This window comes from Phasianus colchicus, chromosome 3, assembly GCF_987193195.1.
Source record: "Phasianus colchicus chromosome 3, bPhaCol1.hap1.1, whole genome shotgun sequence".
Lineage (NCBI taxonomy): Eukaryota > Metazoa > Chordata > Aves > Galliformes > Phasianidae > Phasianus > Phasianus colchicus.
Window position 1 is genome coordinate 5,295,891 of NC_143438.1, and position 23,443 is coordinate 5,319,333.

Below are 23,443 nucleotides of genomic sequence, written 5' to 3' on the forward strand. Positions count from 1 at the left end.
GGAGCAACGGGTGAATGTTAAATGGTACCTAAACAAGGATTCTATATCTCTGGTTCTCCCCTTTATTAACTAGAAGAAAGCCAGCAGGGACTGGAGAAATTTAACTGTTAACCAAGAACATTAGTAGCATATTTGACTTCACTCACCCTGAAATTGCTCTTTTTGTAATGGTTAACTGCCCTGTCGTAACTTCACAGCAGGAGGGTAATTTCCCCATCATAGGAGGCAAGATAAAAAGAATGAAAAATTCCTGCCAGCACCTGTGTTGAAATCTGCTTGAAAAAATGATCATCACTGTACACTAAACAGTTCTGGGCAGGAAGTCTAAAGCAGTTTTCGTCTTGCAAAAATTACTGGGGAAAAGGAGATGATGTTAAAGGAATTCAGATTGAATTTAAGGCATTTTCTGTTCATCTTTTGCCAAGTTTTTTGGTTCCTTGTATCCAACATGTGGCAAAGTTCTGGGGGAGCTGAACTCTTTGCATTTCATTATGCAGTTTCCTGGACAAAGCAAAGCAGATAGCATTAGAAAGTACAGCGGAAAGTCACGTATGCCTGAGGTGTTTTCAAGAAAAGAAAAGTAATCTGTGGTCGAAAATGGTTTGATCAACTGAAACACTCATCTGTTTGTTAAATAAGCCTGTGAGATTTTACTTCTTGTCTATTGTTTCTTTATTTTATTCTATTGATTTATTTGTGTAAAAAGAAATGAATTTGTGCCCAAGGATATCTTCATGATTTTCAGGCTACTACTGTGTGTTCACAATCTTTTGAATTTGAGCTTGCTTTAGTGGGGCAAACCAGCTCTGAATCTCATTAACCAAAGTTATCCAGAGAGAACTGCAGGTTTGGACCAGCTCAGTGGCATTAGCTCTTGCAATAGAGCTCTTAAGAGAACAAATTACATCCGAATTGTTCAGCTGAAGAATGATCAGAGTATTGAAAAGCTTTTAGATATTCCCAGAATGCAAATAGCTAAATTAATTTACTCAATTACTAAATGAGTGCAATATAAGTTTGTGCTACTTTCCTACTTTGACCATTCAGAATGGTAGGATTGGAGAAAAGCACCCAAACAGTAAAAGTAATGTTCACATATCATCTCATAAAGACATTCAGAGTGAATCATGTGAGTAGGTACATAAAAATAAACAAAGAAACTAATAAGCTGTGTATAGATACAAAAATCCTGGGTCACCCAAAAGCTTGATTTTCGATATCAATAATTTTAATCTTTTCCCTCCCTTCTTCCCTTCCTTCCTTCCTTCCTTCCTTCCTTCCTTCCTTCCTTCCTTCCTTCCTTCCTTCCTTCCTTCCTTCCTTCCTTCCTTCCTTCCTTCCTTCCTTCCTTCCTTCCTTCCTCCCTCCCTCCCTCCCTCCCTCCCTCCCTCCCTTCCCCTTCAAAATCATGACCAAGCTTCATTTCTGAATTGCAGCCAACTTAAGCAGCATAGTGAGACAAGCATTCACTTTTCAGATGTGTACTTTATAGTAAGAAGGGAAGTAAGAATGCAACAAATGGTGGTGGATACGAGCTTTCAGTGTTTTGCTTGCTTTGTACACGGACCATCCTAGGCAGACAAGTGGTTCCCTCTGCCCTGTGCCCTCACGTCCCTCTCCCCGCCTCTGGGCACCGACTTCTGCGCTTTCTCCTTTGCCCAGCCACCACCTGATTTGCGCTCACTGCACGCCTGTCCTGCTTGTGGTGGTGTTGACTCTGGGCTCTGTCTGCTGTCACCGAAGGGGCTGTTGTCTGGCCGAGCAGAGAGGAGAATGGCAGAGGCAGGATGAAGTTCCCAAAGAGAGCCGGCGTTTCGTGACGGCAAAGCCACAGGACAAAAAGACCACGGAGGGCCATGGGGATTCTCCCAGCCGTTTGGGATACACCTCCGTGCGGTGTGTCACCATCTGCACAAACCTCCCTGAGCACCAGCGCGGCAAGATCTGGTTTCCTAGGAGGAGCCGCTCCTGGGGAGGCTGAGCAGAGCCGTGCTGGGAGCCCACAGGACGCTGCGATCCCTCCCCGCCTTTGCCTGTGGGAGGTGGGCCCTGCTGTGGGCTCCCCCAGGCAGGCAGTTCTCAGAGCGGTGCTCAGGCAGCGACCTTCCCCAGGACAGACAGGTGCAAGCAGTGCCCTGGGTGGCTTTGGTTACGCAGAACACCGAGCATGACTAATCCCAGCACCAAGGGATCATTCCTCTCACAGCCGATGGTGAAGAGCGTGCTGGTATATCGCAACGGAGATCCTTTCTTTCCGGGACGTCGCATTGTCATCAATGAGAAGAAAGTGTCCAACTTTGAGGTCTTTTTGAAAGAGGTGACAGGTGGGGTGAAGGCACCTTTTGGAGCTGTGCGTAACATCTATACGCCTCGGGCTGGGCACCGTGTCCGGCAGCTGGAGGAGCTGCAGAGTGGAGAGCAGTATGTGGCTGGTGGCAGGGAAGCCTTCAAGAAACTGAAGTGAGTGGCTGAAAAATAACTTAACATTTATACCGAACCTGAATAACAGCATTTCAGACCCCTCTCTCCTTCTCCTGCCACCCCTTATTAGCCATTGTTCAAAAACAGACTAAAAGAAGGTATTTGTGACAGAAAATACTGCAAGAGAGCCTCAGAGGTGAACCGTAGAACAGCTGCAGTTTTCATCAGTCACACAGTGGCAACTCCCTGACACAGCAATAGAAACAGAGAAGCAGTCCTTTAATCCTCAGGACATGCTGCATCAGCACGGTGTGATGGATGTGCTGTGCTGAGGGGCAAGTGTCTGTGTTTGTGATGGGTGATGTTAGGAAGGAAGCTCCAGAAAGGAGGAGTGTTGACAGAACTGTGGTGACAGAACTGTTGGGAATTTAATTACCAACATTTCCTTTCTTGCTTATTTTTAAAAGGTCTCATTCTATTCACATCTCCATCTATTCTATTCATACGGGGTAAGCATATAGCTTTTTTTCTGGACAGAATAACTCTGCTGCCATTTAAAAGATGACTGTTTTTCTTTTCCTCTGCTGGGACACCAACAATTAGGCTGACATTTTATCTGTTTTTGACTGGAAATCTGAGCTTTTACGTGCACTTTCTGATTTGAACCACCAGGTTCTTAATTCCGGCAGTGACTTTCACTGTCTCAGCTGCCTAATTATATGCTTTGTTCAGTCTCTGTGGGCATTAATCCTACAGCTGACTTGAAAAATATCTCAAAATTAACAGCCCCTTTCTTTGAATGGTTGGGAATTCCTGTGATAAACTACCTGCTTCACGGACCCTTGCTTGTCTTGATCAGGTACCACTGAGGAATCTGCATTTTTCAGGAGAGCTCAGTATGTTTCAAAATGAAGCTCTGTGTTTAATGAACAGAGTTTCTTTCAGCACGCTTACCCTTTTTGTCACCGTCTGCTTCAAGAGATTTATTGATGTTTCTTGTGCTTCAGTAGCAAAGGAAGAGAGGAATATGTATGACAGGCCAAATAGAAGTCCCTTTTCCATGTCAAATGTATTGCTGCACACTCAAGAAAGACCTACCATGTCTTTTGGTATTAAATTTTGTGGTCCCGTGAGTGGCTTAACGTTGTTGATTGTCAGCACATCTTGTTTCACCTTCCCATACGTGTTGTGTTTTCCACGGGCTAAAAGCAAGTAACTGTTTTCTTTAGTATGTGCTGTGTATAGAATTGGGTGCCTCAGATTGAGTTCTGCTGGAAATAGGCATTTATTTTTGTTATTTCATTTTTCATGATTTTTGTGGTGACAGTTTTCAGACTTCTGTGGTTGCAACACATAACAGGATACCCAAATATTTGAAGTCAACAAAGAAAAGGTGACCTAAAGCACTCAGTAAGAGTGGACTGTGCTGTGTATATATATATATATATCCCTTGAGAGTATGCTGTGCTTCCTGTGGGAAGGATGGTTTGGATGACCATTTCATTTCCTTGTTCACTATTGTTATGTGTTTATATAGTGCTGTAAAAGTAAGCAATGGTTTTACAAGCATTATTTAAGGCAGGCTGGAGAGGTCTGGTTCTTAAGTAGATTGTAGACAGAAAGGTAATTAGGGGGATTTCTTAGCCAGGCAGGTCAGAGGAAAGGGGAGTCAATTGGAAGGAATGATGTTCTGGAAGAAACTGAGAATGAAGAACTGAGAGGGCTGAACTTTGAAATAAAGATTTGTGGGGCAGCTGTGTGCGGGAGTGTAATGGAAGGAGAAAGTAACCAAGGAAAGCAGGAGCTGGAAGTGTCAGCACTCAACTTCAAGTGGTAACATCTGTTACTCCACAGATGCTTAATAACGAGATCCAAATCTTTCTTCCCTATCTTCAGTGATTAGCTTAACTGCTTTCACCTTTAGCACATGAATTTCTGCCATTCCAAGCCTGGAATTGTAACACCTTGAAATATGTTATTCTGGAGTGTTTCATTCTACAGCAGTGACAACACTGAGAGCTAGAAACAACCTGAGGTCCTGCAGCTACTGTGAGCTGCATTCATGAGAAAAGGCCAGCTCATGAGGCTTTTGCAGTGCTGCCTGCAGCTGGTGCAGTCTGGGTACCTGGATAGCTGCCTGTTCAGCCAGTTTAAGGGTTATACATGCTTGGAGACTTATTTTCTGATTTTCTTCCACAGCTATTTGGACATAGGAGAAACAAAGAAAAAGCCTGCTGAAGTCAATAATGAGGTAAGTTGTCTGAAATATTTCAGAAGTAAACCTGCAGTTAGTATTAGTGACATGTCTGAGTTTCTAATGTGTATTTATTATGTTCAGAAATAATATGCTTATCCAGCATTCTGAACATAAGATTTCAATGATAATTACTCTGATTGTTCTGAACGTGATGAACTGAACTGATGGTCTTCCATTCTGCTTTCTGAATTGCTATATCCACTCCTAAACTATCAGGAAAGAAAATTGCATGGTGTCATTACTGGTCTTCAATCAGATTAAGATGATGGTCATGTGAACTTCCAGAATTTTGGACAAGAAAATTTTCTTCCAAACATTATATTTTCTCTAGAAAAGAGACTTTTTGAAGTCTCTTTTTGTGGATTGAAAAACCACATTTAGTTGAAATGCTTTTTCCACTCACTGCCGGTGACAATTGCAAACTTCTAATGAGTTCTAGCCCATTATCTTCTAAGTTCACCTTTTTCTTTTGAACAGTTATGCTATTAACACAACTGCAGGCTTCCAAAAACTTCACGTGAGTTTTTGAGACATGTGGCTCTTTATTTCATATTTTGCTTTTTAATCCTGTATATGGATAGCAGTGATCCACAACATTTGAATTTCAGCCTTTGCCTGACAAGAAGCATCAGCTCACAAACATTTCCATTTCTTCTGTCTTGCCAAGTTTCTAGCAATTTAGTGATTTGTATAGCAGATGTCTTGAGACACCTTGTGCTAGAAGCCCTTCAGAAAACAGGGTGTATTGCCACAGTGATATTTGCTGTGATATTCTGACACATCTTATACAGAGGCAGTGAAATACAACACATGCATTTTATAAATTATCGTATCTTTGTAAGTCATCTTTGCTTTATTATTTTTCCTTTATTTTTTTTTTTTTCAAATGGGCACAGTCAACAGGAAGAACAAATTCAACAGGAGGTCAGAGGTTTGATTTACAAGAACCATATAAATTTGCACTTAGCTGGATTTTTTTTGTTCCTCAGTTTGTTTATGTATGCAATTAACCAGAACATTGTAGAGAGAGCTCTGTTGCTTTTGTGTCATTATTTGTGTCTCCCCACTGTTAAGGTATTTAACAAAGAAAATAGATCAATTAAAAAGAATAAGGAAAAAAATGCTGATGAGACAGCAAAGTATATATGCACCTCAGTTGCTGAGCTGTGAGTAAAAACAAGTAATATATCTACACATTTGCACTGTCTGAGCTTTCTGGTATCTTTTGTCCATAAATTCAATTTTTCACTACAGCACTTTCTTATTTCAGTCCTGAGTCTCTTTTGATCAACCTCTGTGAATCTTGCTGAAGCTATTTACTTGTTGCAAGGCAGACAGAATCAAATAATTAATCTCAACTTTAGCTGTGATCTTTGTAAGAGATCATATTATTTTTTTCCAGAGAGAAAAGGTCTTTACAGCAACAGTATTGAACTCATCTGAACCTTTAACACATAAAAATATTTCTGGACATAAAAACTAAAATTAAAAAAAAAAAAAAAAAAACTGACCAACCATTGATTTATGACCAGTCCTTGCTAATTTTCTTCTGACCACCCAAATGTGTCAACAGTACCATAGTTTGTGAGAGACAGTGTCTAGCTGAAAATGATTCTTACATGTCCAGGATGAAAAGATACCTTGAGAAAATTGCTTCTGATTGTCCTAGAGAATGTGGTGGATTACATTCACTATTTTGTGCAAGTCCCATTGATAGCATGCATTGTGACTGACTCCAAATGTCCCTTGGTGAGAAAGCATTTGTCTCCACAGAAGCCTCTTAACCAAGTTCTGGTACTAGAAGTTAGCAGGATAAGCACAAGTCTGCCATATTAAGGTTTGTTTTAAAGCTGATGAGTTTGCTGCAAATCCTTAAAAGAATCTGAATATAACAGAAATTCTAAACGCTTGGAGAAATATTTGCAGAAGTTGTCCCTTCTATTTACAGTTGTACATTTGATAAGAGAGGCTTCTTTTACTTCTGTATTCAGTGCTCACTGTACATTATCTGAGCACTTCCAGCCATCTTGAGGAAAACCAGTATAAACCATCTGTTATGTCAACTCTCTTTCCTCCTGCCTGGCTCAGTTTGCAGTCTCTGTGGTTTCTGTGAAGTTAAGTTTAACTTTATGTAATTGATTTATTTGAGGAGTCCTAAAAATGAAATGAAACCTGGTAATGTTTTGCAGATTTTTATCTGGACTTATGAATAACACCATTATTTTTGGGCCCTAATCATTTAATTCTAGAAATGAACTTTCGGGGGCCAGTAACTGAAGTTTTAATGCCTAAATAGATTTATGCTAAAATGATTTGAGGGAACAAGTTCTGTTTGCACGTGTTTTTTTCAAACATTCATTTTGAAATCAAAAATCTATCTGTGTTTTAGCATGAAGACTAGCAGAAGTATTGCTACATTTTCCTTTTGATTCTGCTGCATTTGCATCAGCAAACAAATAAATCATGTTTTTCCATGACGCTTTGTAAGAACCTTTGATACAAGCCCACGAAAATGTTTTGCTTTCAAAAGGCAGTATTTTAGATTGAATTTCAAAAATAAATCCTCCCAGTTTGTTTCATTAGAAAAAAAGAAATCAACGTATATGTAAATGATGAGAAAAATTTGTAGCTCCAGCATACAAGACCAGTAAAGTGAAACTTTCAAAAGGTGAATTGTTTCAATGGCTTCAATAGGAAGGACTGCTTTGAAAGTGTGCATGCATGGAGAAAAATTTGTGGTCAGGTCTGATTTGTAGAATTCTGGTGGGCTAAGAGTATGGGGCAGCAGGAAAGCTTGCTGATAGCCTCACACATAACTCCAGGCTAAAATCAGGGTGTGTTTGTAGGCTGATCTTTGTCAGGACAATTCCTGTTCTCTTTGCCCTAGTGCTGAAATATTAAATGATTCTCCTTCATCATCTCCACCTCTTATTTTGCTTCTCTCTGTTTTTTTCATTTCTTCCCCCCTCCTCCCAAAAAAAAACAACAACAGCAAACAAACAAACAAAAAATTTTTTATAAGATGGAATTTGTCAGGCCTCTTGCATTAGTGCTCTGGACTATAGGCCATTAATGTGATCTCAGTAATAATGCTTTTTCTGTGAGATTTGAGACTGCAGTGACTATTGATAAAGCCTGCTCTTGGGGATTGCCTATCACCCTTCTCACCTGTTCATGTCCCATAGGAACCTGGTTTTCCTCTGAGCATGACCTCAAGGGTGAGCAATCATAGAAAGAAAAGCCTTTGTTCGGTGTTATTCCTGAATGCTGATGGTGCATCAGAATTGAGTCCTGGTGTTGTTGCCCCCAGGACGAGATGGTCTTGCAGCTATTAGCATGGGGTTTATTTTATTATATGACCTAAACTTATAAAGGACAGGTGTCAAGACAGTGGGGCCAGACTTTTTTCAGTAACACTCAGAGATCAGACAAGGGGCAATGGGAACAAACTGGAACACAAGAAGTTCCATCTGAATACGAGAAACAGCCCTACAGAGAAGGACCTGGAGATCCTGATGGATGAAAAACTTAACATGAGCCAGCAGTGTGCTCCTGCAGCTCAGAAAGCAAATGGTATCCTGGGCTCCATCAGAAGAGGGGTGGCCAGCAGGGACAGGGAGGTGATTGTTCCCCTCTACTCTGCTCTTGTGAGGCCCCATCTGCAGTACTGTGTCCAGGTTTGGAAACCCCAGTACAAGAAAGACAGGGAGCTGTTGGAGAGGGTCCAGAGGAGAGCCACAAAGGTGATCAGGAGACTGGAGCACCTCCCCTATGAGGACAGGCTAAAGGAGCTGGGCTTGTTCAGCCAGGAGAAAAGAAGGCTACGGGGTGACCTCATTGCAGCCTTTCAGTACCTAAAGGGAGCCTACAAACAGGAGGGGAATCAACTTTTTGAAAGGGTAGATAACTGCAGGACAAGGGGAAATGGTTTTAAGTTGAGGGAAGGAAGATTTAGGTTGGACGTCAGGGGGAAATTCTTTACAGAGAGAGTGGTGAGGTGCTGTAACAGCTGCCCAGAGAGGTTGTGGATGCCCCGTCCCTGGAGGTGTTCGAGGCCAGGTTGGATGGGGCCCTGGGCAGCCTGGTCTAGCATTAAATGTGGAGGTTGGTGGCCCTGCATGTGGCAGGGGGGGTTGGAGATTCATGATCCTTGAGGTTCCTTCCAACCCTGGCCATTCTGTGATTCTTTGAAACAACTTATTTTAGAGTGACAGAACACTGGTACAAGCTGCCCAGAGAGACTGTTGAGTCTCCTCTGGATATATTCAGAATCTGCCTGAACACTTTTCTGTGCAGGCTACTCTAGGAAATCTGCTTTAGCAGCGAGGTTGGACCAGATGATCTCCAGATGTCCCTTCCCACTCTACAATTCTGTGATTCTGTGGCTTTCTCTATACCAGATTTTAGAAATACATTGACCTTGGCCTGGTGCTGATGACAGTCAGATTTCTATACATACATTTTGTTGTTTACCAGGGATTTGGAAGATGAAAAAAGACAGCGGAGAAACAGTGTTTGGGAATTCATGGTCAATGGTTAAGGATGGTATCACTGTGCTTATATGCAAGGGGATGAATTCTGGGTGTATGCAGCACGCTTTGACATTTCCTACCTGATGAGTAGGATTTTGTAGGAAAACAAAATCCTGATTTTCCTCCAGTAAACAATTACAGATATTTATTTCCAATTCTGTTCCAATTAGTGAAGAGGAAGGCAAAAGGAATAAAGGCATGCTGTATGATGTGTATTTGCAGACAGCCATAAGTCTTTATTTGTATTATGTATGCAGCCAAATGTTTGACATCTATTCTTACAAATATTTTAATGTTGTTCTTTGAAGTCAGCATTTCAATTACTTTAGATTTGTATATAAGCAGAAAATGTGTCAAAATGGAATTAAACAAGAAAGAAATCTTGTTCAAGATACAGTATAAATACTGTGACCTACATTCACAAAGAATAATAGATGGAAAATACAAAGCATTAATTTCTTACTGAACTGTCTTCTCACTTCTCTCAGGGAATGACAGAATATAGTAATTACTCTATCAGAAATAGGTTCCTCTACAACAATCTGTAACTATGAGTCTGAGCTTCCAAGGAAGGTGTTCCTCAGGAAAATAATAATAATAATAATAAAACAATGGCAACAATAAATTAAGTAATCTTCTTTACCTTATGTATTCCAGTATCTTATTTAAAGAAATACCTTATTGTCCTTATAAGATGATGGGCTTGAACATCTGGGAATGGATTTCCAGATTTCCTTCCAACCCCTAGGATTCTGGTGAGAGCAGTACTAGTTCTGCCTAGTATGACTTATTTCATTTTTAGCTGAAGCTTCTCAAATACCATGGTTCTGTTTGTCTGTAAGTTGCACCTCACCTTGCCTGACATGTCTGATGCTGGCAAAGGCAATTGACTAGGAATTGCCTGTGTTCCTTGGTGTGTCCTTTACAGATGACGAGGAGCTTTGAGGAGGATTTGGTCAAGAATGTCTTAATGTAGGTGTGTTGTGCCAATGAATAAAATATGTGTCATTGAATAATTCATTACTCACTATTTAATGTGGCAGGTGGAACATGCAAGTATATGTGATTGTCTGTAAGAAAGGTCAGTGTTGAAATAGTTTGGCAAGACAAGTTTTTTTTCTGCCTAAACAGAAAAAAGTCTACATCACAAATACCTCATTATAACATCAGTGGCAGATTTCACCATGGGCTGCTTTTGGTGAAATATGAGTGAGTGGGTTATTGTGTCCTCCACCAGTATTGACAACATCCAAAAGACTGTAAGTAGATAATGCAAGATAGCTTGTGTTTTAGCATTTTTTGCACATAACACTTTATTTTCAAATACATTTCTTTTAAAAATAAGTATTGTGTTAAAAATAGTTAAAATGTGGCAAAAAAAAAACCAGTACTGTTTTAATCTTGCAAAATAATTGTTGTCTTGGTCTGTGAGACTCAGTCATTGATAAGAGTTGAGTCTTTAAAAACATTACTAAAAAAGACTTTAGCCACACATCAGGTTTCACTGTTGTCTTCAATGAAATTATGTTATAATTCATAAAATCGGTGATAGATTTCTTTAATCCATGTCTGGTCTCTTAAAATCTAATTTTCTTATAATCTGGTTTCTTAAAATCTAATTCTCTACCAGTCTAAGACTTCCAAATGACTGAAGTATGGAAGTCAAACACTCAAATAATCAGAAATAGCTATTTTTAGTCATCAGTCTATCTCAGCTATAGACTTGAACTTGTAGTCCTGTTTTTCATAGAATAATTTGGGTTGGAATGGACCTTTTAGATCATCTAGTTCCAACCCCCTGCTATAGGCAGGCACACCTCCCTCTAGACCAGGTTGCTCAATGTTCCATCCAGGCTGGCCTTGAATGCTTCCAGAGAGGCAGCATTCACAGCCTCTCTGGGCAACACGTTCAAATGTCTCATCACCCTCACAGTATAGAATTTCTTCCTGATATCTAGTCTAAATCTACCCTTTTCCAGTTTAAAGCCATTTCCCCTCATTCTGTTACTACATGCCCTCATAAAAAGTTCCTCTCCAGCTTTCCTGTAGGCCCCTTCAGGTACTGGAAGGATGCTGTAAGGTTCCCTTTGAAGGTTCTCTCTGAAGATTCCCTCATCCTGAAGATGATCAGAAGTGCAGGATCTTGCTTTGTGTATAGAATACTGAGAATAACAAATGAAGAAGACATTAGCATATCCTCTCAGTTTCCTGATTTCTGAGATAAGCTTTGAATAAGTAGCATTTAAGAAGTTATCAAGTACATCTACACAAATTATCCACTGCTGTGTGCTGTTAGTGCAGAGGGATTTTCAAACCACATCTCTGTTACCTCACTTCATCCACTCTTAGGGGTGCTGAGCGCTTCCTTGACCATTTGTGCTATACTTCATTTAACATTAGCTGCAGTGCAGCAGTTTTGGAAAAGCCCCAGCTGTTCCATAGCTCTCATGCAGCTGTGACACCAGAACAGTGCTCCACTCTGCTCATTTTCACAGCACTGCTCGTACATAAGGGAAGAACAAACCAGAAATCAGGCAATGAACACCAGCCGTGAAGACAGACAGATTGTATGAGTAAATTTTTATCTGATTCAAGCTTTTCACTGAGATAGCAGTATTTTTTTCCCTTCTGTTTTGCTGTTATTGTTAGAACGGGCAGCCCAGAATTGTTGTGGATGCCCCATCCCTGGAGGTGTTCAAGGCCAGATTACATGGGGCCCTGGGCAGCCTGGTCTAGCATTAGGTGGGAAGGTTGGCGGCCCTGCATGTGGCAGGGGGGTTGGAGATTCATGATCCTTGAGGTCCCTTCCAACCCTGGAAATTCTGTGATTCTGTGATCTCAACAAGCAAGTGACAAAATGTCTTTTGCCCTATAGCACTGTGGTAGTTAACGTGCATGGAAGGCTGAAGCAAGCTTCCTAGGAAAAGTCTTTTTAAAAGTTTTTAATTCACGTTTGATGGCTTTTGCAACCGGCTAATCCCCCAGAAATGTCACATTGCATCTCAGTTTAGACTTTCTGAGGGGAGAGTGGGGTACAGAGTAAATCTGAATTTCTGACTTCTCCCTCTTTAAACTGGGGACAGCAGTAGGGATGAAAGGAGACATTTCCCAGGAAAGTGTGAAACCTATGAGCTGCTCAGATGGCAGCCAGGCTCTTGACTGACTGTTTTGAAGCCCCTGGCAGTGCCCCCCTGCTGTAATAATATGACTCAAAACTTTTTATTAAGTTACTGATAGAGAAAACACCAAAAACATTTCATCCTGACTCAAGCTTAAGCTTTGATACAAAATATTCCTCAGGTCTGTATCTGTCCTTCACCTCTTTTGGCAACTGAGCTTCATGTTTTGAAAGAGAGATTTGTTTTGTAGTGAAGGTGATCTGCAAGTATAAATACATTTTAAATGATGTGCTTGAGGAATCTAGTAAACCTCTAGAGGAAGTCTGACTAACATAGTTACCATTTGTTTATTGTAAGCATAATTGTTTGCTAAAAAGTACTTAATATTATTTTCTAATTATAATATGTGCAGCGCGGACATTTGTGTTTCTTTAGACACTCTCTGATTTAGATGGTCTCTCCATGTGCTCTCAGAAAGATTAATGTTACTTGTCATTGGGTATGGTTTGTGGGTAAGCTGCTGAAGAATGAACAGGACTTTTTGGATTTGCAGATTCTGGGGGTAGCTATTTGTTTTAAGTTCTCTCTTTGAGACAACTGTGCATTCAAGGAATGGAACGACATTATAAATATCTAAAATTACCAATTTATAAATAGCTAAATTGCAGGAATGAAGTGGATGGGGCCAGACTCTTCAGTGATGTGCAGCCACAGAGCAAGGGGCAAGGGGCAAAAGGTGCAACACAGAAAGTTCCATACACAGGGTTCCAAACAAAGGGAAGTTCCAAACAAAGGGAAGAACTTCTTCACTGTGTGAGGTGACAGAGCACTAGAACAGGCTTATCAGAGAGATTATGAAGACTCCTTCTCTGGATATATTCAAGAGCCTTTTGGATGGTTTCCTGTGTAATGTACTGTAGGGAACCTGCTTTATCAAGAGTGTTGGACTTGATGATCTCCAGAGGTCCTTTCCACTCCTACGATTCTGTTAACAGTCAGTCTTTTCACTAATGAGTCTTTGAAGGCTCAATAAAGATCCCTCAAAACTTTAAGCCTTGTATAACCTCAGTATATGCATCTGCATGCAACTCCAGAATCCAGAGCATCCATCTTTAGTGAAATCGAGAATGTGACTGGCAGAATGTGCCTTCTGCTGGTGGTCTCCAGTGGCAGCACATCAGCTCTGGAATCTTGTGAGCCACACATAGTTACTCAGGGGATCACAGGCTGGGTCAGTCAGATGCATTGTTCTTCGAGGAATCCTGGATCTGGAGGAAAGACTCCCTAGATTGTCCAGTGCCAGTTAAAATGAGATGGACAATACAATGTATGAGACTTGGTAGGTTAGAACTTACCATTGAAATATACCTCAAAATGCATCTGATATGTTGCTACTGAAGTATTATAAGGAGTGGTCATTACTCTGATTCCCCCTGTTCCTCAACATTTTAAAATCAAATTTTGGTTTTAGCAATTATTCCTTTTGTATCCTTTAAGTTCATCCTTCTTTTTACAGTAGGTTCTCTTGTCTTGTGGACAATGTTATGATTGGATGAATCCGTAAAAATTGAATTTTGAAAGCTTATGACATTGTCTCAATTTCACAAGTGATTTTGATATATTTTTGATGGCTGTACCTTGTCCTTAGCACTCTCTTTTATTTTTCCTAAGTACATTCTTTTGAAAAATCTAAGCATTTGTAGTTATTGCTTATTTCAAGCTTAGTATTTATTGTATCTGGCAAATACTGTACATCTAATCATGGGAAAAAAAGCTGCCGTTGTTTTCAGTGAATGGACTTGTGATACAGTTTAACTTATAGCGATCAAGTAGAAGTGGTTCATTTTTCTGTGTACAGGACACAATAATCTTAGGGTTAGAAAGTGCCCGGAAATCAAACAATCACAGAATAGTTGAGGTTGGGAGGGATCTCTGGGTCCATCTGGTTCAACCCCTGTTCAATAAGGGACAGATAGAGAAAGGTACCCAGATCCATGTCCAGGTGGCTGCTGAAGATCTCCAAGGAGGAGACTCCACAGCATCTCTGGGCAACCTGCACCAGTGCTCCATCACCACACAGTAAAAAAGTGCTTTCTGGTGTTCAGAGGGAACCTCTTGTATTCTGGTTTGTGCTCACTGCCTCTTGTCTTGGCGCTGGGCACCAATGGGGAGAGCTTGGTTCCATCCTCTTTGCATGCTCCCATCAGGAATTTATGGACATCAATGAGATCTCCCTTGAGCCTTTTCTTGGTCAGCCAAATACTCCCAGCTCTCTCAGCCTTTCCTCACAGCTGAGCTTCTCCCATCCTTTCATTACTTTGGTGGACTCCTCTGAACTCTCTCCAGTATGCCCAGGTCTCTCTTCTACTGGGGGTCCCAGAACTGGACATGGTATTCCAGGTGTTACCAATGCTGTGTAGAATATTCCTTAATAAATATCTTAGAAATTGCTCCAGTATGTGAAAGTTACAGCCATCTGATACCAAAACAATCTATACTCATGGGAGTGTGTTGTGTTTGTTTGTTAGCTTGTTTTGTTCTTGTGAAACAAACAAGCCCAAATTACTGTACACAGAATATTCATATGTCTGAGAAGAAATTGTGGATAAAGGTCTACTTCATAACTCTACGCCACTATAAAAAAAAAAAGGACATCTTGTGAGTCCACATCTGAACAGCTTCATTGCTTCTACTGCTGTTAGAAGTCTGAGCGAGGAACTTCCAGTTTCTCTGAGGCTCAATGTAATATGGAAAAGGTAAAATAAAATAAAATAAAAGTATGCAAAGGTTAAAAAAAAAAAAAAAAAAAGTGATACACATCCTGAATCTCTTGAGCAATATCTTTAATAGTTAAGCTTTCTATTACACTGTTTGGTATTTAGTATCTTGGTAACATAATTAGGAAAACAAGACATACAAAACAGATACTCTTCCCGAGTGTTTATAATACCAGGAGGATTTGGAGAAGAATCGTCTAGATATCCCGTTAAAACATAGTTGTGTTTTTTTTCTCTAATTGCCCTGTAAAGATTACTGTTTGCATAGTTCTGTATATCTGAATTGTATAATTCTGATTATTTAAATTATGGACTGCTTACACATTGGTTTTAGTTTATTTTGGAGCAAGGGAAAGACTCGTAGTGTCATTGGATCGTGTCACTGGAGATTTCATGGTCTGTATTGCATTTAATATGAAACTCAGAAGATAGTCACTTCCTCAACTAAGATGACTGCCTTGTTCTGTATGGTAACTGTCCTTTCTTTTTTTTTTTTTTGTGATGAGGATGGGAGGAAGGGAAGAGATACCAGTGCTGAAGCTTTTAATGCTGCTGCATATTAAATTTTCTTACTGTAAAGCATGAACAACTTTTAACTCTGTTTAAAAAGGAAGAAAAATCTGATCTTCTTATAGTTGATTTTTATTCTTCAGCTGTCACAGGTTCAGACTCTTCTGGTCAGACATGAAGATCAGAGGTTCCTTTTATGGTTTAAATGTGTAATGAATTTAGGGAAAGTACTCAAGCTCTGAGACGTAAAGATGGTAAGAATTGAAAATATTATGTCAGTGACATAAATCAACATCACGATTTGTTTTGCTTGAATAACATCTGCATTATTGATTCCATCGTTGTGTATGTGCTATGCAGTGTAGGTACAGTGTCATGCAACTCAAAAGAAATACAAGTTATTCTTGGGATCGAAAAGCAACATGGATGTGATATATTTTGGAGCCCTGAACTGGCTAAATGCCTAAATGCCTGGGCAGATAAGGCCATGCCATAGTCTAATTTAGGACACCTGGAGATATGGCTCATAATCAAGTGCCTCTAAACTATGACAAATCCTGAATGAAACACTTTTCAGGATTTAACTAGATGAAGCAAAACATCCCCTAGCTACACGGGGCATACATGCTCCAGTTTGCTTACCATGGATGAAAAGGAGGGTGATTTACCTTGGAGGTAAACATAGTGACCCCAGCTATTGCTTTTGGAAGACAGTGCCTTTAAACACCATGGGAATTCTACAGGAGCCTTGTGATCTAGAAGACACATTGAATCTGTATGTGCTTGTTCTGTCTGATACAGCTCATCTGTGCTTTGTATGGGCTAAGAAGTTTGTGCAGGTGTGATGTTGTGATCTACTTTGTATATACCTGGAAATCCAGCCAGTTAATTGGAGTTTGAATATTTGTATTCATTTGTACTTGTGCCAGCAGAAAGGTCATTAGTCTCTTGCTCAAGGCTGTTTTTATTATCCAGTGTACCATCTAGCAGTGTAACATGGCCAGGGAAAAGTAAATTATCTAGATTTATTACCATGTTGGATAACTGGAACATTTTTTGTGCTGACAAAACTCCGCCGTGAATCTGACTCATCTTTAGTCAAAATGTATTAAAATGCCTGTTCCAAAAAGTCACATTCCTATGAAGTAGGTATGATATTTCCTATGTTGTAATAGCCTTAGAAAAAGTAACTTTTATCTTTCTAATTTGCTTTTGATCGCTCAACCTTGAACATTCCTTTGTTTCACATCGTAGGATGGTGACTGTATGTATAAATGGGGTTTTAGTTCTTTTGACCCCTGTTCTACCCTAAGGGAATGCAAATATTTGTTCTCATTTGTTTCCTGTGCACATTGATTAACAAACAGGCAATTGTAACAAACTGGTAAAGCCACGGCTCACTGCATGAGCTGATAAAGTTGGTATGTGACATTGTGTTGAAATATTAAAACTCCCAAAAGGTTATTCATAAAGTGACGTGAGTAATAAGTGAAATGTTAGTAGTGCCCAAGATAATGGTTAAAAACCATTGAGAAAAGCAAACTCTTAAACAGGTATAAACCAAACTGGTTCAGAGAAGTAAGGTTGCTTGGCTGATGTCTTTTTGCCACCCAGCATGGCTTCATAAATTCTGTAAACCCATAAATCCTGAGGTTGCTCAGTTGACCCAGTGAACAGGGCTCTTTTCTGCTAAGAAAAGGAAATAAATCATTTAGTGACACCATTTCTTTCCCAAGCTTTCATGGCCACCTGTGAAATCGCGACCGGACAAATATCTTTATTTAGTTTGTCTCAACATTTTAATGTACAATGGAGGGAAAAGTCAAGCTAAGGATGGCCCATTTCTATTTTAAACTATTTTCTAGTGTATAAATATCACTTTGTTGTTAGAAATTAAATATGCAGCGTGGTAACTTTAAAGGACAATTAAAATACTATTTAGTGAGCAGTATACTTTTCTGATATAGGAGTGATTCTCTGAAGTGTCACACACCTTTCTCAAGTCCTGAGTAGCCAAGAAGTTTTCTAAGTCTATCCTGCTTTCCAGCTTCTGTTTGAATAGAATATATGAAAAGCATAACACAGCATTTGTAGAAGAAAAATCTTTACACATGGGGATAACCAAATAGTTTTACACGAGCCAAAAGAAATAGATAATATTTTGCTGCATCTCCGTTTAGTGATTAATTTTTTTCTTTTTACTGCTCATTTATGAAGAAATGAAAAACAGTCTTTTTAAGGTTTGTATTTCAAACCAAAGTGTGGGTTGCTCAGAGACCTTACCTGAATAGCTGTTTTCAATTATGGCACTTTTCCTGTAGTGCTGTACATCTAATCTTGCCTTCTCAATATAGCATTTCTTTGAGTTAAAAGCATGGGACAGCAAGTATTCTTGAATTTTTACTGAGTGCCAAGACCATCTACAATATTTGAAAAAGGATAACTTCTTTTGTTCTTCAGTCTTTCACAGTGTCAGCTGAACATAAGCATCATAGAAAATTGTGTATGAACAAGCTGATGTGTAAATGTATGCACACACAGAAACAATACACACGTTTACATATATCTCTGTAAGCACGCTTCCAGAGAAAAACTGTTTTTAATATAAATATTTATGACAGTAAGCCTGAGTGAATAGTTTGGCTGCTGATTGTTTTCTTTTCGCTTTTGTTTTGCCAGCAGTCAACAGTGGAAGATGTAAGTACTTAAAGTAGATTATGTGATGTCTTGTGTATGTTTGCTAAGTGTGTTGTACATGGTTGTTAAATTCTGTGAATGTTTATTATATGTTATAAATGTTGTATAAAATGTTATAAAGCAACTATATTTTATTCTGTTTTTTTTTTTTTCCCTAACATTGCACCAGTTAAATGCTTAGCTGCATAGTGGCTCTGTATATTCAAAGGAGGCACTAAGCTGCAGCTAACATTCACCAACATAAATTCAACCACAGTGAATTATGCCTGAAGATGTGTGCTTAGATCTAAGAGAAACTCTGTAGAAAGTATTCTGAAATTCAAGTTTTTACAGAGATCTCAGCTCCTAGAGCCCAGCTGGTGTTGAGTTCAGCTGTTTTGCTTTTCTCAGGCTCTTCCAGGTGCTTCACTGAGTTCATGAGCAGTTAGTAACAATTCTCTGAATTGAGAAAGATTCAGAGTACTCTTATTGTAAGGGGCATTGCAAGAAAGAGGAAATTCTTGATAGAATAGGAGGGTAAAAATTCTGGTGGTTTTAAGAGCCAGAGGTCCCATGGTGCATTTCCAGGCATATGTGCTCTTCTTGCATTGCAAATCCCCATTTGATTAGTTTTATCTTGCTTGCTTAAAGTTCCCTCTGAGTTTCAATTAGTATGATCTTTTCTCCTTCCTGTTCTAAACGTTTTGTGTTACTGCTGTGTGTTGCACATGAGCATCTCATGGCAAATTATGAAACAGAAACATTTGGTAGTAGGATGTGGAAAAGGCTCTTTGATGAACCCTTTAAACCCTCTGAAAATGTACATAACTTGAAGATAAAATCATAATGGGGCCAGAACATTGACTAATGTAAATATGCTCACAATTGCTGATGCAAATGGGGAAGAGAAGGATTTAGGGGTCTAGTGATGTTCATCTGTTAATGTAATCACAAACCTTCACATCTTCGTTAATGTGTAACTGTGGTGCCAGACGGGTCAGGCTATTCCAGACAGTGCAATGTTGTGGTACCTCCTGCATGAGAAATACCAGCAGTCTTACGTATTCTTCAATTAAATCCCCAATCTAGTCTTCCTCTGGAGTGAGTTTGCATAACTCTGCATGCTTCAAAGGAACTGCACTGATTGATAGTAGCTAAGCACTTGGTATTTTATTGATGTCTGCCACTGCAGATTTAAATGTTGAGGCTTGCTTTAGAAATTGAAGTTCTTTTCATACCTGTAAGTAGTTTAGCATTAGTCACAGAAGTTGTTCTAAACAATATGAGATAGTAACTTGAAGACCAAAAAAAAAAAAAAAACCATGAGCATGACAGTCAGCTTATCTAGAAGAATGGTGGATAGGGTGTTTTTTTGCTGGTTGCTGAAGCTGATCAAGTATAAGACGTGCCTTAAAGAAGCTAGCAGTCCCAGAGAAATTAGTTATCTCTCCTCTTCTTGACATGCAGTGGTAGCCTGAGTATATGTGTAAGAACATGTGAGGACCCCAAGGACTGATGCAATGTGCTTATCCTCACTTTTTACACTGAGTATAACAAGGACTCTTTAAGGAGCTTGTACCAGTGTGGTTCAGCACCTGCTTAATTTAATTTTTTTAATTTAATCAAAACTACTCTGATCCAAACTCCCAAAAACTGCAGTGTCATCGATGCACTTCAACAACCATAGAACCATAGAATGGCCTGTGTTGAGAAGGACCACGATGCTCATCCAGTTCCAACCCCCTGCTATGTGCAGGGTCACCAACCAGCAGACCAGGCTGCCCAGAGCCACATCCAGCCTGGCCTTGAATGCCTGCAGGGATGGGGCATCCACAGCCTCCTTGGGCAACCTGTTCCAGTGCCTCACCACCCTCTGGGTGAAAAACTTCCTCCTAACATGCAACCTTAAACTCCCCTGTCTCATTTAAAACCATTTCCCCTTGTCCTATCACTATCCACCCTCATTAATCTGCCGTTCCTTCTCCTGTTTATACGCTCCCTTCAAGTATGCAAGGCCACAATGAGGTCTCCTGGAGCCTTCTCCAAGCTAAAAAAGCCCAGTTCCCTCAACCTTTCTTCATAGGAGAAAGAAGAGAAGCAAAAGAACCTGTCCAGTGTTTTAAGCACACCCATATTATCACAGTCATCTCTGTATTTTTATTTGCTGATTTTTATGGTCTTACATTAGCAAATGTATTACTTTATTAACATATTATTTCCACATTTTAATACAGAAGACAAATTTGATTTAAGCATGTTTAGCAAAATCATACAAGTTTGTATTTCGTTCTGGTTTAGGCTACGTTTAGAAAAATACTGTCTGACCCTATCTTACAGCTACTTGCAGCTTCCTTGTTTGAGAATAGCACTGTCTTTTATGCCTCAAAAGGATACCACAAATATTAATAACTCTTTGAGAGAGCAATTTAAAAGCCAGACTGGCAAGCTGATACCACAGTATCTACTATTGGCAGAAATACAGTCCTTTGAATCATACATGAGCTGCTGGCATCTGTCACATTGCTTGTTTTCTCAGGGGCCTAGCGATTAGGCTGCATGCAATAACACCATGATCTTCTGAGGAGTCTACCTCAATATTAATGGTTTCGTCAGCTTGTAGGAACAAGTAAATAATTGGGCACACCTGGGACACAGAAATGCCTCTGTGTGTTTAGGGAATGCTTTCTAATTAGTGCTACTACAGTGTGGATCGTAGAAACCTGAGTGTTGCATTGCAGATAGGATCAAAGCGTGGTTTTATGGCCTGTTCTGAGTTTGGAGTGTATCTCTCTGTCTGTCTTTGTGTCTTTCCATCTATCTGTTATTCTGTTTTCTTTTTAAATTTGTGTTTATTAACTCCAAAAGGACTCCTACCTAGTCAATATTGCATGACTTTCAATTCAATATAATGACATTAACGTTGAGCAACCTGATTGATGTCAATGCGATACCTGTTCAATACAGGGAATAATATTAGAAATATCCATGCTTTATTCTGCAGTTCAATTCTCCTTTCCCCAGGTGATCAATCAGTGGTTCAGGCCGTGGTTCAACAGTTCCCATACAGCTATGTTGTGCTATGCTGTAGCTGTCATTCAACAAGCCTATGAACCTGCAATAATAATTCTGGATGCTTTGTAAAAGGTGAAGTTGGGGGGGAATAAAAGGCATATTTAAAAACAGGAATTTCTTTCTCTAGGTTCTCCACTCTTCTTGTTGGTGGTCAGGGAAAGCTCTACCCCATTGTGAAGACTGAGTGATTTCTATTTCTCTTTGTCCTTGCAGGTCAAGCCAGTTACTCACAGTAGAATCACTGCATCAGCCAGGTTTCGAAAACCGTTCCAGGAGCCCTACACGATTTTGTAAGTTGAATTTTCAGTTACTGAGATGCTATTTTTTTTCCTTCCTTTCTTAACTTCAGATGATTTTTGCTTTAAATGGTCCTTCAAATTATATTACTTTGCTTTATTTCAGCCTGATTGCTAATGGAGACATTATTAGCCCTGTAGTGCGCCTCCTTATTCCCAGGAAAACTCTGAATCACTGGGACCACATTCTTGAAATGGTTACAGCAAAGGTTTCCCTCAGAAGTGGAGCTGTTCACAGGTATCAGGAGGCTGAATATTTGTGAGATACAGTTGCTGTTTACATATGTTTTTAAAACTCTGAAAGTAGATATGGATCATGCCTGCTTTATAGGAATTTCCTCTATGAGAAAACTTTAGAGGTCCCTTCTATGATTCTAGAAACCTGGAAAATACATTTACTCTACATCAGTTTCTTGTTTCATTTCAACTGCTTTAAAACAAACAAACAAACAAACAACCACCAAAACTCTCAGTATTATTCAATCGTTATTTCTCAGCTAAATGTTTAATTAGCAGGTATGCAGTAATACAATAATAATCCAATGTATTTAATATAAATAATGAAATAACACGTTAAAATGACATAAATGACCTCGGTAGAGCCAGTCAAAATATCTGGAATGTCCTTTTTACCTTTAATTTTGATAGTTCTTTTTCTGGGGCAAACAATTTCAAGGAAAATGTTTTAGATCCTTTGGTCTTAGAAGACCTGTTCTCTGACAAAGCTACGCTTTATAATCAGTCAGCTCAGCCTCCAGGTAAGAGTCAGGGCATTCCAGTATCTTCTCTAGTTATTAGGGTATCCCCAGCATACCCTGTAGATAGATTTCTACATCTAGATCACCTTAAGGCCTTGAAATGTAAAATAAGCTCTCTAAAATAAGATCTGATTGTCGCTGCAGGTTTTAGAGCAAAATGATATGTGGTCTCCATGATAAACTTTACTGTGTAAACAGTCTGCCAAAGATGTGCACTGGCAAATGACTGATGTTCCAGCGTTACCCCATGCAGAGCACGTTACAGAAATCTATTCTTCAGATAGGAAAGAGTTGGAAAATCATTCTTCATGGCTTACACAATTTCTGAGGCTAAGCTTGCCTCTCTATATATCTAGAATCAGTGAAAATGCAATAATTTGACTCAGTTCCTGTGATTACTTTTCCAGAGATGGTGCAGACCATAAAACATGAAGATAATGCTGTCTGTTGAGTATCAGCTGTCATCTGTTTTTCCCCTCAGTCCTTCATGTCTTTTGTTTGTTATCTGGCTTCTCACCACTGTTCCTTCCATCAGAGTTAACCTAAACTCATTTTTCAGCTTTCTGGATCTGATTCTCAGCTACCATAATCCTGAAGTGAACATAGTAACAGCTGTTCACAAAATCATTTTTTTTCTACTTCCTTGGATGATTAAGGTTTTAAAAACCTGCTTGTCTTTTATTCTCGTTACTTCCTATCACTCCTTGGTGGATCTGAATGATATATATGAAAGCATATATAGTTATGTGTGTAGTTAAAATTGCTCTTGAGAAGTATTCTGTTCATTATTCTTTCCAGGATTCTGTTGCAATCTTTTAAAAATAAGATAATGCACATAGCACTTTGAATTATTTAATGCTTTCCCTTTTCTGGTCTTATTTGAATCCAGTTTTCATTGTTTTTTCCTTAAAATGCTAAGAATGTGTATTAAATATACTGGTAGAGTGATTGTTGTTCTTTAATAAGTTACACATTAATTGCTGGGGTTTTCTGAAATTATGTTACTGTTAGGAGAGCTCCTATAA

The 23,443-nt window shown here is 39.4% G+C and overlaps 1 protein-coding gene across 5 annotated transcripts in view; it reads left to right on the top strand.

The window, feature by feature from the left end:
* The first annotated feature begins 1,001 nt into the window (after positions 1-1,001).
* The window catches only part of DCDC2 (doublecortin domain containing 2), a 55,223-nt gene continuing 32,781 nt past the window's right edge, over positions 1,002-23,443 (top strand). Inside the window, exons 1-5 of one of the 5 annotated variants that reach the window (XM_031610043.2) lie at positions 1,002-2,460; positions 4,621-4,672; positions 18,296-18,313; positions 21,578-21,654; positions 21,767-21,898. In XM_031610043.2, the coding sequence (XP_031465903.2) occupies positions 2,168-2,460; positions 4,621-4,672; positions 18,296-18,313; positions 21,578-21,654; positions 21,767-21,898 (572 nt within the window). In that variant the 5' untranslated portion in view covers positions 1,002-2,167. Of the gene's footprint in view, positions 2,461-3,938; positions 4,543-4,620; positions 4,673-18,295; positions 18,314-21,577; positions 21,655-21,766; positions 21,899-23,443 lie in introns of those variants that run through there. The other 4 variants (XM_090136855.1, XM_090136856.1, XM_090136854.1 and 1 more) reach the window with 4 other exon arrangements.